General features: G+C 38.0%; 1 protein-coding gene across 1 annotated transcript; it reads right to left on the bottom strand.

Annotated features, from left to right (window-relative positions):
- Positions 1-6,055: 6,055 nt before the first annotated feature.
- On the bottom strand, positions 6,056-11,444 carry crabp2b (cellular retinoic acid binding protein 2, b). The gene is made up of 4 exons (XM_066675001.1): positions 11,159-11,444; positions 8,619-8,797; positions 7,570-7,686; positions 6,056-7,166 (listed from the first exon to the last, which is right to left on the bottom strand). Exons 1-4 carry the CDS (start codon positions 11,238-11,240, stop codon positions 7,116-7,118), a joined length of 429 nt encoding a protein of 142 aa, XP_066531098.1. The 5' UTR covers positions 11,241-11,444; the 3' UTR covers positions 6,056-7,115.
- Positions 11,445-18,028: the final 6,584 nt, after the last annotated feature.

Genomic DNA, 18,028 nt, shown 5'->3' with positions numbered 1-18,028 from the left:
TTGTGGATCAGGCTGCATTTGTATTTGGATCGGGTGAAATGCGAAAGGAAAGTCTCAAAATCCAAAAACCCGCGAGAGAAAATGACAAAATGCACTTTATTATGATCAGATTATGGTCCTATGCACAAGATATAACTACTTTTTAATCTATTTAAAATGTTTTAAATAAATAGAGATATTTATTCTGGAAAATAAACTAATACAAATATTAACAACTATGAGAGACACAATGAGCAGGCCCGATATAAAAGATTAGGTTGAAAATGTTAACACGGTGCTGAATTAAAATTTATTATTTACTAATTTACAAAGAATAATGATAAAGTCATGAAGGAACAATCAGTAAATTGGACTGTGAGTGGAAAAGTGCTAAAATGTGGCATTTAACACTATAACGACAGGTCTTCTGCCTAGAATCCGCTGTGCATAAACGTCAATGGAAGTTCAGTTTTGCCTGCAGTGTACCAACCATGGTCCGCTGTTTTCTTGCTATCAGGGAACATGCACCAAGCATATTTTTCTGCAAGCAGGTTCACATTAAAGGAGTATGCAAAGAGAACTCGATCAGAACCTGGAAAGTAAATTTGTGTACTGAATGTAATAATAAATAAATCATCGCTAGCTTATCTGAAATTTACGACAGAGGTCTAGGGCCACGGCATTGAAAAAAAAAGATTCAGAATTCTGAGAATAATCTGATATTAATTATTAAACATACATTTTTCTCAGAATTCTGACTTCATTATTGGAATTCAGAATTTCAGTGTCATGGCCCTAAAACTCAGTTATAAAAATTAAACTGAAATCTGAAAACTTTTCTTTTAAAGACAATTTGTTTTACTTAAGGTATTTAAGCGCAGCAGGTAGTGTCGCAGTCACACAGCTCCAGGGACCTGGAGGTGTTGGGGTCGAGTCCCGCTCCGGGTGACTGTCTGTGAGGAGTTGGTGTGTTCTCCCCGTGTTCGCGTGAGTTTCCTCCGGGTGCTCCTGTTTCCTCCCACAGTCCAAAAACACACGTTGGTAGGTGGACTGGTGACTCAAAAGTGTCCGTAGGTGTGAGCGTGTGTATGTTGCCCTGTGAAGAACTGGAGCCCCCTCCAGCGTGTTCCTGCCTTGCGCCCAATGATTCCTGGTAGGCTCTGGACTCACCGTGACCCTGAACTGGCTAAGGGTTACAGATGAACAAATGAATGAATTAACTAATTTTTTCTATCAAAATTGAATGACTTTTACCACCTTTAATATGTCTTCTGGTTTTTGATTACATCAGTGTGCCTCCCTGATCATATTATTATTAATACATATTTTCTTTTAAATATTATGATATATCCTGAATTTCATGATAAAATACATTAGGAAATTAATCATTAATATGTATAATGATTTGTTAAGATGGAAAGGTATAGGGCAGCTGTGGCCTAATGGTTAGAGAATATGGTTTAGGACTGGCAGGTCACTGGTTTGATTCCCATGACCAGGGTGGGGGGACAACTCTGGAAGGAACAACTCTGTTGTCTAATTATAAGTATAAGCAGACCTTTCTGTCAGAGACTGAGACCCAATTTATCCCAGTAAAACTGACCCCATTTCACCTTCATTCTATAAATACTGTAGAATTAACCTTGCTCAAAACAACAGTCTATTGATTCTCCGACAAAACATCAGAGACACATTTCATGGTTAGTATATCAGTAAAAAAAATTCTGGGGCATGTACAGTTTATATTATGTATAACACTTTTTTTGTGTGTATTTAAGTGTATTACTTAAGTGTATTTGTAAGGTTAAGAATGGATGTAAACTCCCAGAATACACAGCAAAATACAATATAATCCTGTAATTTACAAAAACAGCCTGTTGTAAGAAAAAAGTACATTATTTATTAAATGACAACTATTAAATGACAGAAATTATGGCCATTCTTTGAAAAGATAAAAACTATACTCTCCTTTAAGGAATCTCTCTCTCTCTCTCTCTCTCTCTCTCTCTCTCTCTCTCTTTCTCTGTATCCCTCATAATACAAAGCCCTTGAGTTCCCTTTGAAATTACTGTTCTGCTGTCTGTCCTGCTTTCCATCTCTCCTTATTTTCACTCATTATAGCTGTATAACTCTGAAGTCATGTGGGGTCACATGGGTGAATATAGGTCTGTCATATGATACCCCCCCCACACACACATAGACACACACACACTGACACACACACACACACAAAATGGCTTCCATCTTTCAACACCATTCCTAAAAGAAAAACATCCTCATTTTCCTGTTTGGTCACTGACGTTTTTCAGGATGGAACTTAAATCTTTGCCTTTTATGTCAGAATGTTTTCATCTGTGGCCACTTTGAGGTTGAGTTTTAACAACAAAAAGTCCTCTAGCATCCACCCGCCCATCCCCAAAACACACTCATTCATCTGACTATGAAAAACCATAGCATTCCACAGCCTATTAAACTAGGCGTACCCCATGATATCATCACCTCTGGTATGAGCTGATTTCAAGCCTGGTGCCGGCCAGTTGCCATGGCAACAGGAAGGGATGGAAAGAGTTCCAGTGGTCTGTGTGTGTTTGTGGGTTTCGTCCCCCCATTTCCAGTCTGCATGGTTCATATTAGTGCAGAGACTTGGGCCCCATTTTAAAGGAACCATTACAATGCCTTCAAGGGGATTGAACCACATTCATAGTGAAAAGTCAATGACCCTTCACCAGTGTTGGTGTAACATGGCCCTCATTAACAAAGTGACTGCTGAATGTTCCTTTTCAAACCATAAGAGCTTGAGCAATGTTGCCCCAGGCATGATGGCACGTTTTATGACTCGTTTTTTTGGTCAAGAAACCAAGAATGTAGGGACATGGATTTTACAAATGGTTATGGGAAAAATAAATTACACACTCCTTTAATCCTATGTTTTTATTAATTCAGAAACCAGGTGGGAAAAAATAAGGGCACCCTTCCAGCTTCCATTATCATTAAAGGAACATCAAGCACTTTGTGTATTGGGAAGAATTTAAATAATAATAATATTCCTAGGTACTTTTGTACCTAAGACTTTTGCACAATACTGTACATCATGTGACCTACAGGTGGCAATGGCTGGTATCAGAGTGCTATTCAACATCTCATACCAACTCTCAAGTATGACGATTTCTTGTTTGCTTGAAACTGCATCATGCAACAAAGCAATGATCCCAAGCCTACCATCAGATCAACATACGATTGGCTAAGGAAGAACCTCAACCCCACTGAGATGCTTAGGTGGAATCTTCAGAGTGTAAGTGCAAGCATCAACGAACTGAAGCAAGGCTGTAAAGGCACGCAGGCTGAACTTTCTCCAAAACAGTCAAAGAAGGTTAACTCCGGGTTATTGTTGCTAACAGTGGGTCTAGAACATACTGAATTATATATTGTACTTCTTCCACCCTTGCCTTGTCTCTGATTGTTGCTGGAAAATATGACTACATACAAAAACATAATGGCACCTTAGCTTATTTATTTATTTGTAGAAGTTGGTAAGGATCACACAATTTAAATTAAGACCCTAATAAAAATAAGCATAAAATTGACTTTTTTTTTTCATTCATTCATTCATTATAACTTCTTATCCAGTTCAGGGTTGCCATGGGTCTGGAGCCTACCCAGAATCACTGGACACAAGTTAGGAACATCAGTTCTACACGGGGCAACACACACTCACACATTCACTCATAAACTCACTGCTACAGAGACTTCTGAGTCGCAAATCCACCTACCAACGTGTGTTTTTGGACTGTGGCTGGAAACTGGAGCACCTGGAGGAAACCCACACGGACACTGGGAAAACACACCAGACTCCTCACAGACCATCACTTTGGAGCAGGAGAAGAACCACAGCCCCAGGATCCTGGAGCTGTGATAGCAACACTACCTGTTGCATCACCGTGCTGCCCGACCTTGCACATCCCTTTTCTTATTACCATTAGTGAATGCTATTTTTTAGTTGTTGCAGTCCAAATAAAACATGCATCTCCTAAATAGTAATATAGGAGACAGTAAGTCTGTGTAAAAAGGTTTTGTGTTGGGATGTGTTACTGTGAAGAAAACATTTAAATAACTCTTCAAACCCATATGAACCCATTGATGGCATGCTTCAGCTGAGACATGAGAAGTCAACCACCACCTTTTTCACACTGTTACCAACACGCCATTTGGCAGCTCATGTTTGGAGAACAGTTCGGTTCAGTTGGCTAGATATCACTGGGCATTGATGCCTTGTGATTTCCTAACTATAAAACCAGCTGTTATAGAGTTGTACTCCTCAGGAATCCACAAGTTTTTACAAGGCTGGGGTTTTATTCTCACAGGACTGAAGGTGTTGTTTATGGTTGTGCCAGCAAACGAGACTGTATTGTTAGACCTAAATGAACCACTCCAGCAGGGGCATGAGAGAACAGAGAGTTTATTGTCTCTCATAGACTATATAAAAAGAGTGAAAGAGTAAACCTGATGAGGGACACACACACAAGGCTTGTTTAACTTCAAGAATGTAAAAGCTTGAAGAGGACCCCAGAGAGCGTGCATGCTCAAACACACTCATACATACAATCTTAGCCTTGAATCAAATCTCAGTGGGCCTTTCTGTGTGCTCTGCTGTCTGGCAACCTGGAAAAAACATCACAGATTCAGACTGAGACTTATGAATTCACAGAATGAATTTTACTTGTGTGCGCTTTTGTACACTTTGACGACAAACCATACCATCTAAGGAACAGCAAAGACAAAGTGTTTTTGTAATGTATATATGTATATGTATCATATATATGTCATAATTCACATATAGGTTAACATAGACATAATGCACATACATATTCAAAAACAGGTTGTTATGTGTTTGATCACATATTTACTCACATATATAAGATATGTGTTTATTTAGTATTTTCTCTACTGGAACATACCATTGTACTTCAAAAATGTTAACTTTAGACGTACAGTGAAACCTTGACTTAGGAACGAACCGAATTTTCCGAAATACAAGTCGTCGCTTGGTCGATTTTTTGCTTTAAGATTCGAGCCGAGCAAGCTTACGCCTCCGGCCACTAGGTGGCCCAGCGAGCGTTCAGTTCACTCGGTTTACTTGCCGTACAAACATGTCTATCGTATCGCTGTTTTTTGTAGCATTAAGTGTGTAGCGAGTAAGTTATGTTAAGCGATAGAGCACGAAAAAAAAAACACTTAATAAAACCAGTTTATTTCTTTACATTCTCTTCTACTGTGTATTATTAATTTATACACTATTTGTTATTTATAAATTACATATTACATATTTAAAACACGTAACAAATGTGTTGTGGTTTTTGGGGGTCTGAAAAAATAGTATTTCAATTCATTTTAAAGGGGAAATTTAATGTGATATACGAGCAAACTGAGTTACGAGCTCGGTCACAGAACGAATTAAACTCGTAAGTCGGCGTATTACTGTACATGTATTGATGAAATTAGCACGCAAGGTGGTGTATACCATATGAAACAAATGTATAAGGCCTGTGATTGAAAGTGGAAAAAGGAAAGAACTGTTGAATCCACACTCTGGTTCTGTTGGGTCTCATTAAAACTTCATTGTGTAGCAAACAGTCATTAATCATTTCAGATGTCAGAAGGAGCAATGTCACTGAAAATAGACCGAGAACAAGGCGAGAGAGAGAGAGAGAGAGATGGAAAGAGGATAAATAATTGTAAGAGTCAAAGAAAGGGGAAAAGGAGGAGGAATAAAGTAAACGGGGAGAGGGGAGAAGACAAAGAAGATAGAATGAGAGAGAAAAGGAGGGAGGAAAGACACGATGACGGTGCTGAGAGAGAGAAGAGACCGAATGGGGAGGAAAGAAAAGTGTAAGAGAAAAAACAGAATGAGGGAGAAAAAAGAGAGAGCAAAATAATCAGAGGCATTTCCTGAACTCGCCGTGCAGTAACTAGGTACAGATGGTAATATAAAAGGTTGAAACTATTACATTTATTTTCCTTTCCTTTCTTCAGGAAAAAAACAGGCTGTGTTTAAGAAATATGGATTTATTATGTACAGTCTAAACTGGAGAATTATCAGAGAAATAAGACTTGAGAACAAATGAGGATTATTTTAGAAAATGGAAACAAATAAAAAATGTGCAGAAAAATGTGAAATGCTAGCAAACTTTGTTGAGTATAGAGTGGCCTTAAACATTGTGAGACCATTCAACATCGCTCTTTCATCATTTCTTCAGAAATCAAAGGAATTGAAAGGTAATTTGTTCTCCTTTGCTGCAATTACAGTCTAACAAACATCACTTGAACTCGTATTTAATGTACTGAATAGAGCTCCATCATTCCAAAGAGCTCAGTTGTACTGCTTCACAAGCCAATGCTTGGGGATTTATAACCATTTAGCCATATACAGATGCTTGATAGAAGTTTTCTATCAAATAAAATTTCAGAAGGTTTGTACACCAGTTTTGGAAATGAGTGCATATAAAATTCGTAAGGTGTGAACACAAAATTTTAGACATAGAATTTATGTCAGGATAGCAGTGGCTATAGAGTTACGTAAACTTTAACAGACCAGGACTTCAGAATCGAAAAGTCTACAACTTCAGCATACAGTGTCAGCTTAATAAAAGCTTAATAAAAACTTTAGGAGAAAGAAGTCAGTGAAACCAGTTAATTCAACACTGATAATTACAAAAGTCCAGAAAAGAAAAACAGAGAGAAGAAACAAATAAAAGAGAGGAAAAAACAACTTCACTGGGTATGTGTGTATGAACATTAACATGATTTATTAGTCATAAGACATTTAAAATATCCAAACATACTGATCTGTACAGCTGTGAGCTGGCAGATGCTGTTGCATCTAATAAATGCATAATAAATACTGGACCGTTTTTGCTGGACTTCCAAACGTGAATCTGAGATCCACATACACACAGTAACAAAACACAAACACACAGACACAAACACACCCAACAGTTACAATTACTCATATAAATGGCAGATATGTGCTGTCACACTAGTAGCAAGATATTGTGGACTAGTAAAAGAATAACTAAAGAAATGAAGACCGGGAGAAAGCCAGAACATCCACCTTGATCATCAGAATTGTGACTGTCCCCTCACTCGTGCACATACACTCGAGTGCAGACAACATCTCCGGCGCTCATCGTCTGAAACAGATGTGAAAAATGACAAATCCCAGCTGATGAAATGCAATTATGATGAAATTGAGCTTCTGAACGTAAACAAACCAGAGAACAGCATTTCCCTACAAGCGTAGATTTTGCCTTTAAGATTATCTTAGCCCATATAACTACTGATAATAAGCAACAATGTTTACAAGCACATTCATCACCTCATCATAGTATATCAGTAAATGTTCACATTATGTAATATCAAAATTATTTAATGACACAATTACATGGTCAAAAAAAGCATGTTTGTTTTGTCATGTAAGAACATCATATTATATTTTCCATTGGGCTCATAGGATCCCAGTAATGCCAATGTTGTAATACACTGTGATATGTCAATTTTGATTGATCGTCTTCTTTAGTTACACTTTTTACTTACCAAAATGAGCTCTCCATCATTAGTCAATTCACGAGTCCAAGAGGTCTTAGGCCCCTCCCCCTTCTGCAGGGTCTGCTCACAGCTGATTTTTCTGTCTGTCTCCCATTTGGGAAAACTCTGAGAGCAAAAGCAAAGAATAAATAAAACAGCTAAAATCAAATTTATTTCAAACAGGTTCAACTTACACATCTATCTGCCATAACATTATCACCACCTCCTTGTTTCTACACGTCTAATAGCACAGACGGAGGTCACAGTGTTATGCTTGATCTGTGTATACCTTACAGGCAAAAAGAGTAACTATTTAATGTAAAATATTCCATAAAAATTTTTGAAAAGCATGTAGGCCTATATCCAGTTTAGGTGAGTTTTTAGGTGAACATGACTGGTAGTGTGTATATTTAATTAATATCATATACCATGTGTGATAAAAATTGAATTTTTTAAATTTTTATATTAATTCTGAATTAAAAAGTTTATCTTTTTGCCTGTAAAGTATCAGCCATAACATTGCGACCTCCAATTCTGCCAACTGAACCTCAGTTTAATTATGATTCCCAGTAGTGTGAGGGGAACTACATGCTCCTTCCTAAACATGTGAAGCTAATTACCACTTCTTTTTTAACTGCTGCTAACTCAACACACTTGAAGAAAACAAACATCTGTCCAGAGAGCAAGGTAAGTTGAGGCTTCTCTGAGGTGTCACATGTGACTTAACTGAAAAAAGAAAGGTCTGTTCTATGGTATGTAAATTTTTCCAATACACTGATTTGGAAAGGCTATGCTATGCATGAAATGTCATATTATATGTAATTTATTTTGTTTAATTATTTGTAATCAACCCCTACAGACTCTGTAGATTCCATACCCATGCAACACATGCATAATGCAGTCAGAAATTACCCCACAGTTAGCATGAATGGCTCCAGAATGCTTTGGAGCCATAAGGGTTGACACATCTCTGTTTCATATGAATTGTTTATCAGTTTTGAAATCTTAATTTATGCTCAAAAAACAACAACAAAAAAAAAAAAACGGTGGTGTTTTACCGTGCATGGCCGTCCATCTACTGTGGTCTCATTAAAGGACTGTCCCACAGTGAAGGACACGTGGGTGGTGCGTACACTGGTGGAGGTCTGAATGGAGAGTGTTTCTCCCTGCTGTGTGATCTCCACAGAGGGCTTGGACGCAGCTGCCACAGCAATTTTCCTCAAGAAGACATTTACACCTACAGAATACATGGCAATGGAATGAGAGGCCATTCATCCACAGATGGATCAAAAGACTTTCCTTGGGTGGACTTCCTGACCTTAATGAGCATACCCAGTTGTGTACCTAGCTGAGATGGAAAGCATTTCCACTAAATGTTCCTGGAGGTAATCAACATCAGATTCTCCAAACATTTCTCCCTGCCAGGTCAAAAGAATTTTGAATCATTCACAAATATTTAGCCATGCCTGCGGTTCCATTACAGAGTTTATTTCGCTTGAGGCCACTGCAAAGTTGAATGGAGACCATAGAGCACATAAGTGCAGAATCAGGGGAAAACAGGGGCAGCGTGAAGGTACTGCATTTGTCAAAGGCCTCAGTTTCCCAGAACACATCTGAATTCTCCAATTTCTTCATGAGGGATTCATCTCATGTTGGTGGCCAAGGTTTGACCTTGAATGCACGAATACAACAGTTTCTAAGAAGGTGGGTAAATGTACCTGAAGCTCATTAACCTTTACATACTCTTTTTATAGTCTAACCACCCAGAGCCCCCCGGCTGTTTTGAACTCTAATCTAAATTACAATAGAAAAGTGATAGCCCTGCAGGCAAACACACCTCCACAGACAACTGCCCTGAAAGCCTTTTAAGCCAATACAACCCTAACACTAACCCTAACCCTAACTCTTTAAAGTGCGGTTAATTCGATTTGGCCCATTACACTAAAAACTGGCAACGTTCCTAAAATAAGGAATAAGACTGAAGTCTCAGATATGTGTCCATTTGAAGCCCATTCCTGAGAGGAAAGATAAACACATATTTGTGATTAAGTATGTTGAAAGTTAATAATTCATACTCAACACAAACAAAACTGATTTCAAAAAACAATTTAAATTTTTTGATAGAAGTAAAAAGTACATACGTATATAATGGATTACTTTGAGCTACTAAGTTAGGGCTGAACATTATGGCCAAAATTTCTTAATTTTTGTCAATATTATATAATTCCAATATCGATATAAACAGTATGAAGCCCACTGAAAATTTTCCAAGAACAAACAGAAACATGACATCACCATCAAACATAAACGTATTGGCTTTGTAAGTATTCACATTTTTATACTAAATTTTAAACTGCTGAACTGACAAAGTGATAGATGTTGTAAATAATGTATACTGAAATATTGAAAATGTGTTTAAAAATTATATCATTGTTATTGAAACATTTTACATTGCAATATATATTGATATTGAACAACTGTCCAGCCCTATACCAAGTCTATACTATTGCTGTTAAATCTAAAATGTGATATAAAGTATAAACCCATTTTCTGGAAAGGTTGTAACATTTTGTACAATGTATCATACATTTTCATTATGAGACAGATGTGGACTGCAGGCAGGCCAGTCAAGCACACACAGCTGGGGTAGACAGAGCTATACTACTGTAGCATGTTGCAGAATGAGGCCTCGCTTTGTCTTCCAGGGAAATATATGACCATGTTGGCAGCTTATGTCTCTCTAAAATCTAAATAACCACATCCATATTATGCACAAGACAACCTTACTGTGGGCATTGATGCACCCCATACTAATAATTTGGCAGTTCCCTGGTAACAGTCTGGATAGTCAATTTTTTGTTTGGCAGAAAACTGACATCTGCTTTTAAATGGGCCCGTCAGATGAGTCCATTTAACCACAGCAAATGTTTCCACAGTTTTTTTAGACCAACTGAGATGAGCTTTGCCCCAGAGAACTCATTTCTGCACTGAATTGATGTATAAAATGTGGTTGTACATTGTACAATGACAAAAAGCATTGGGGGGGGGGGGGGGGGTGTTTGTTTGTTTTATCTGAATTTTTTATGACATACCTACAGTAGAAAAAACTAATTTCTTTTCAATCTTGCACTGAGAATTATTATTTATTAAACTATTTGAAAATTTTTGTCATAAAGTTGGGCATAAAGTTGTGAGCAATGACTCACCTTTGCTTTGATGGATGCTCTTTTCATACATTTTGCATTCTCCTGCATGCATTGTTAAATAAATGTTCAAGACAACGAACAAAGCACATGTTTTTTAACTCCACTGTATAAATAATCTTTTCAGTTTGTAGGTTATTTTACATATTCATTGATAATAAAAAGGGTGAAAGTAAACAAGGCAATTAAACCAAGAGTGCATGCAGTCTGCATGAGCTGAACTACTCTAAATCCACTGCCAGCATCCTTTAATTTTATAAGTGTAGATTTTCTTTTTTATATATAATTTATCCAATCTGAAAATATGACTGAGAAAATTAAGTAAGTGAGATTAGAAGACTTCAAGGGAAGTATTTTTGCAAGAGTAAGAGAGATATAAAAAAATTCAAACCTACCCAGGGCTTTCAGCAGCTCTTCGAAGTTTTCTGAACTTTTCATTTTCCAGGTTCCAGAAAAGTCAGGCACGTTTCCCTCCATGATTTTCCGAGGATATGAGTGATGAATAAAGCAGTTATGATGTATGTTCAGACTCAAAGCCCTCTTCTCTCTACCGTTCTCTCCGAAATCTTCATACAGTGAATCTCTCTCTCTCTCTCTCTCTCTCTCTCTCTCTCTCTCTCTCTTTGTCTGGTGGGCGGGGCTTGTTTTCCGCGCGAGCCATGTGTTTCTCCGTTTTCCATATGGCATAAAACTTAATCGAAGAAAAGTGCACAAATGAGTAAAAGACATTTTCATATATATATATATATATATGATATATGTTAAATCACTGTCCTCCCTCGTAGACACGAGGGCTTCATGTCGAGGCTTGTTTTTAAACCACACACATCTGCAGTGAGAGTCTGTCTTATCACAGTCTCTAATCAGTCTCGTCTACTCTCACTGTTTTCATAAGAGAGAGAGATGTCTACATGACTGGATTGTTCTGGTATGAGTTCTGAGGTAAATCAGTGAGTACTTGGAAATAAACAGGAACACACAAAAAAAACATGCGAACAAACTTAATATGAACATATTTATTCCTCCTTCTTCCTCTTCTTATCAGTTAGAGAGGATGTGGAACTCAGCAATTAGACTTTCCTACAAGAACTATTGCTTTCCGTCATACAATACTGGATATTCCTAACCTCTGGAACTGGCTGTGTATTGTTTGGTCCCAGGCCCCAACAGCCAAATCCCACACTGTTTAGTAATAGCTTTAACACTGAAATTCACTTAAAAAATAAATTCCCATTATTCTGTAATATCAGATTTTTAATTAAGGCTTATACATTTAAACACTCACTGTAATTTTCTGGATTAATATATCAGCATACTGCTACATTTCCCCATCTTTCTTTAGTAAAGAGATGACAGAACTTAGTTTGTCAAAATGCCAGATATTGTTGCATTTTTCATCTACATATTTGTGTATGGCTGGGTTGTTATGGCATTATTTCAATGTAAAATGTAAAAGCGCTATACATATATCAGTCCCTGAGATTTTTTATTCTCATGCTCAATAATGTTTGGGCTCAAATTTGCGTTGCATGCAATCAAAATCTCTGACTGAATTCTAGTTTATTCATTCATTAATTCATTCATTGTCCATTTCAGGGTCGCGGTGGGTCCGGAGCCTACCTGGAATCACTGGGTGCAAGACAGGAACACACCCTAGTGAGGGCACCAGTCCTTCACAGGGCGACACACACAGCCTCACATTCACTCACACACTCACACCTATGGACACTTTTGAGTCGCCAGTCCACCGTGGTTGTCAGGCTTTTGCCTTGTTTTTCTGTTCTGTCTTTGTGTCTTCTGACTGTTTTTTTTGTTTTGTAGTCTCCTCCCTCGTTCAGCCGTTGCCCCACCTTGTAATCAGTATCCTCAACTGTGTCTCCTTTGTTATCATGCCCCCTTGTTATCTCTTCCTGGTGTTCCTTGTCTGTGCTACTTGTTTCCTGGTGTTTCCTTGTCTGGTCTTGTGTGTAGATGTGTTTTTGTACCTGTTTACACCAGTTCATTCCCTTTTGTTCTTGTCCAAGTTCTTTTCTGTGTTGTTCTAGTTTCTGTTTCTTCCACTTTATCAGTGTTTATGTTCTGTTTATGGTGTGTTTGGTTTTCTTCAAAAAAAGTAATTCCTTGCATGTATGTCTGCATTTTCCTCCCTACAACCGTGACATTTGTATTAAAACACATTGACTACAGTAATTTGGTTTGGGAAGAAAAGGAAACACCTGGAGGAAACACATGCAGACACTGGGAGAACACACCAAATTCCTCACAGGACCCACAACCTCCAGGTCCCTGGAGCTGAGTGACTGCGACACTATCTGCTGCGGCACCATGCCGCCCACTCTAGTTTATCCTGCTCTCAAACCATGTTGTGCCCATGCTTAAATATTAAATTATAATTAAATTATAAATAATAAATAAATAAATTAAAACTAAATTTGTGACTACAAAACACCAGATGATATTTCTTAGTATTGTTTGTGGAAAAGAGAAGATACGCTGCACAAAGTGTATAATGGAAACAGCACATAGCCACAGCTGCTTGATTTAATGATCTCTCAGTAGCCCCGAATAAACTTTAGACCTATCACCTCAGCCATAGGAAATCACAGCATACTCACAGTCAGTGAGAACTGCACTGACCACCCCATGAGAACAGCCATTGACACTCCTCAGCAGACAACATTGTATATTAATGTTGTAATTGAGCTGCCACTGACGCACAATAGAAAAGTGTACTAATGAGCTGAGCTAAAGACAACTCAGCACTCCACTGTGAATGTGGACAAATGGAGACACTCGAGAAGTGCTCAGTTATTCAGCTAGTGCTAAGAATTAGCACCATGCATAACTCAGAAGGACTTGCTACCCTTGTCCATGGTTACATTTTCAGTGTTTTGAACGTGGAACTCAGAAGCTCTGCAAAATCAGATTCCTGTGGATGCAGTATTTTATATGAAATAACAGTAAGAGTATTTGCCTATGTATTGTTTTTTTTTTCTTTCACCTTGTTAGGTCATACAGAAACGGTTCCATATAATTATCAGTCTGTACATTTTGACCAAATAATCCTGTGTGTAACATTCTACTAGCCTAAATTTAGCTTACAGAGAGTAGACACAATCCAAACCTTTGCTTTTAAAGATGTATTTACTTATACACTAGCAATTAAAATGTTATTTGTCACATTAAGTCTTATATAATGCCCCATAGTGTCTGTCACATCGGCTGCCAGTGGCCTTCCACACTACCAGAGGTCGCTCTCATCTGAATTTTAAAACTGGTCACATGTTTCCAGTGTCGGCCATTTTGTATTTTTAAAACTTTGTTTAGCATGCCTCATTGCGAAATCTTGTGTGGTGTTTTGTCCTGCAATTCTGAGCGGTTTTGTGTATTTATCTGCTATTTCTGATATTTGACTACTGTGTTTTGGATTACGTTTTGGCTTGTTTGCATGGTTCTTTGGATTGTATCTCAACGGTTTTGACCTGGCCTGTTTTTGTTTCTGATTGTGTTTCATTAAACCTGCACTTGGTTCCTAACACCTGTTTGGAAGTCCATCATTACAATGTCAGTTTTACAGCTGATTTTACAGATTGACTTTTAACGGCTATCATGATCAGAACATTTCCATCAGCTGACCCTCGTATTTGGGGCCTAAAGCATTGTTTTTTCCAAATTTAAACAATATGAAGGGTCGTTTTTCTAGTCTATAACTGGAAAAGCTCACTCTCAGGACCTTTGTAGCAATAGTGTAGGAAGTATTTGACACATTAGGCAGCTGATGTAATAGTGGTGGTTACATTTTTTTTGCCAGAGCATTATTTTAATATCACAGAGATCTGATGGTTTCAGAGTTGTGTGTATGCAAAAAAAATGTATCTTAGATTTCTCTCACTTTATGATCTTATTTTTCATAAATTGTAAGAATAAAAGTCACATCAGAGGAATAGAGGCTTGTAACGTGAATACATTTAAAACCACGAGGACACCTCTGTTGTATTTAGGCCAAAAAAAAAAAGAAGATTTTTTTGGGTGTCAGGCTTTTGCCTTGTTTTCCTGCTCTGTCTTTGTGTCTTCTGATTGTTTTTTTTTTTTTTTTGTAGTCTCTTCCCTCGTTTCCACCGTTGCCCCACCTTGTAATCAGTATCCTCAACTGTGTCGCCTTTGTTATCCTGCCCCCTTGTTATCTCTTCCTGGTGTTCCTTGTCTGTGCTACTTGTATATATACGCCTATGGTTTCAGTGTTTCCTTGTCTGATCTTGTGTGTAGATGTGTTTTTGTACATGTTTACACCAGTTCATTCTCTTTTATTCTTGTCCAAGTTCTTTTCTGTGTTGTTCTAGTTTCTGTTTTTCCACTTTATCAGTGTTTATGTTCTGTATATTGTGTGTTTGGTTTTCTTCAGATAAAGTAATTCCTTGCATGTACGTCTGCATTTTCCTCCCTACAACCGTGACATTGTATTAAAACACAATGACTACAGTAATTTGGTTTGGGAAGAAAAGGGAATGGAACAAACTTCTAACACAATATAGATCGAGTTAAATGAGCTCTCTTGTTGTATAGATATTTTATGTAACTCCTAAGTAGTGTTGTCTTTTTAAAATGTGCTCATTTTTTTCCTTTCCCTAATACTGAAAAATAAAAGGGACAGGGGCTCAGAAACAGTCATGAGTTATGAGGAAGGGTTCAGACATGCAATACATGTATCACCTATTTCGCACCGATTGTAATTGTTGGATTCATTTATTTTGTGTGAAACTGACCAATTGATACTTAGAAAATCATTATGGAACATTTATTCTCCATTCATTCAGCATCTGAGGGACATCTACAGTTGTGTGAAAAAAGTTCACCGTGCTGAAATTGCTGCTGCATGTAATAAATATATAGGTATAATGTTGTATGCAAATCTATTTAAAGATGAATTTTTAAAAAATATTGTTCCTGTCGAAGGAAAACCATATCTCCATTTTTCTTGATATTTAGTTTACTACGTCGCATGAACACAGCAGCTGTCATTTACATTGTGTGAAAATTTCATGATGAATGGAACAACAGAAATGCTTCAGGATTACTTGGAATTAAATATTGTTACATTAAATTCCATTGAAAAGCTTCTTCTCCTTTCTCTTCTAAACATAATATTTAGGAGATACATGTTTTTCTTTGGATATTGAAGATATGCAAATGTTGACAAAATGCATTAGACCACTGTAAGTTAAACGTGCACACTGTTGGTCACATGTCTAGAATCTTCCCTTATTTAGGTGTAAAATCCTAACACATGGCAAGAAAGATGGAGAAATATGAAGGTAAATGAGAGAAAGGAAAGAGGAATCATACAGTCAGAGAGCTAAAGAACAAATTAGAAAGGAGTTTGAATGGTTAATGAAAGACATTGTAAGCGTGTAAGTGAATAACAAGGGCCAACTTGAAATGGAGGTGCGTTTTTGAGAAAGAAGGATGATCTGAGTGGACAAAGGGAGGCAAGAAGGTTTTGTGTGTGTGTGTGTGTGTGTATGTGGTGTGTGTGTGTGTGTGTGTGTGTGTGTGTGTGTGTGTGTGTGTGTGTGTGGTGTGTGTGTGTGTGTGTGTGTGTGGTGAGAGAGAGAGAGAGAGAGGTTCAAAGATAATTTCCAACAACTCCCTTTTTTTCCACTGTTCCCTTATTCACCTCCCTTTCTCTTGCTTCCTCTCTCCTTCCTCCTCTCCTCCTGCTGCACATTTCAGCAGCTCCATTTCAGCATGTCTGGCAGAACTGATACTCGTGGAAAACGAACAGAGGGCAACAAGGAGGGGGTGGGGGGCAGTGGTGGGGGCAGTGTTGGGGAAGAAATGAGGGAGGCTGTGTGTTCTTAGTCAAAATGGAGTCAATGGCCTAAGTTCATTCTGTTTTCTTAAACCCTCTTTGATCGTTTTCCCCAAATGAACATCTACAGGAACCAACAGGAGCCAGCTAAATCTGAAAATATAATAATCTTCCACACCCCAGTTACTTATTATAAACTTTAGTGTCTTGTGAGTCACTGTTCTCCTGGAGAAGAGCAAGACAAACAGTCAAATGGAGAGACAGACAGAATGGAAAAGAGCCACAGTCAAAGAGTGAGGCCTACTGAAATGAATTGTGTTCCATATTGTAGGTAATTGCAATTAATACAATATTTAACTTAAAAGAATATTGAAAAAAAAACAATGTTAACTTATTAATCAGTACAGTCCAAAAAATTATGCCACAACTAGATCAAATAGATTTGTACAAATAACATTGGATTCATTCATTCATTGTCTGTAACTTATCCAGTTCAGGGTCACGGTGGGTCCGCAGCCTACTGAGCACAAGGCAGGAACACACCCTGGAGGGGGCACCAGTCCTTCACAAGGCAACACACACTTACACATTCACTCACAAACTCACACCTACCGACATTTTTGAGCAGCCAATCCACCTACGAACATGCGTTTTTGGACCATGGGAGGAAACCGGAGCACCCAGAGGAAACACCAAACTTCTCAGGAGTGGACTTGAACTCACAACCTCCAGGTCCCTGGAGCTGTGTGATTGCGACACTACCTGCTTCACCATCGTGCCGCCCAACATTGGATTTACAGTTGCAGTATTGCCTTGAGACACAACATTGGGCAACCAATCAGAACAAAGGTCATTTACATCAAGGGCATAGATTTGTACTTGACATTGGTGGAGACCTATGAATCCCCCGCAATGCTACTTATACACCCTTGATTTACATGCATTCTTAAACTTGTTTAATTTTAGGGTGTAGATAGATGCTGAAGATGGCTGTTTATGTTAAATAAAGTCAAGACAAATTTTATAAAGCAAGCTTAGGCATAGCTTATTGCATCTAGGTTTCAGTTACTTAATTAAATGTTCTTCTTCATTCACATTTTGTAACTGCTTTATCCTAATTATCCTAATTACAGTCACCGTGGGTGTGGAGACTACTTGGAATCATTGGACACTCATATATTCACCCAGTCACTAATACACCTATAGGCAATGTCACACAGTCAATCAACCTACCAACATGTGTTTTTGGGCTGTCTGCACTGTATGCCAGAGGTGTGCAACTGGAGCACCTGGAAGAAACCAGTTCAGATACAGGGAGAACTCCAAACTCCTCACAGGCAGTGACCCAAGGCAGAAATCAAACCCAGGAACTCAAGGTCCAGGAGCTGTGTGGCAGCGACACTACATCTGGAATGGATCTCACAGCCTGATTATTTTACTACTTACCTGACCAATA

The sequence above is a fragment of the Hoplias malabaricus genome, chromosome 6 (genome assembly GCF_029633855.1).
Source record: "Hoplias malabaricus isolate fHopMal1 chromosome 6, fHopMal1.hap1, whole genome shotgun sequence".
Taxonomy (NCBI): domain Eukaryota; kingdom Metazoa; phylum Chordata; class Actinopteri; order Characiformes; family Erythrinidae; genus Hoplias; species Hoplias malabaricus.
Note: the sequence above shows the minus strand (reverse complement) of the source record. Positions and strands in the feature narration are given on the sequence as shown.

Bases quoted from the DNA above. Each gene is read 5' to 3' on its own strand.
- crabp2b (XM_066675001.1), bottom strand. From the start codon at position 11,240: ATGGAGGGAAACGTGCCTGACTTTTCTGGAACCTGGAAAATGAAAAGT. The intron at 8,798-11,158 runs GTAGGTTTGAAT...TGTATTCTGTAG, and splicing joins AGAGCTGCTGAAAGCCCTGG to GTGTAAATGTCTTCTTGAGG. The intron at 7,167-7,569 runs GTAAGTAAAAAG...CATCTGTTTCAG, and splicing joins ATGATGGAGAGCTCATTTTG to ACGATGAGCGCCGGAGATGT.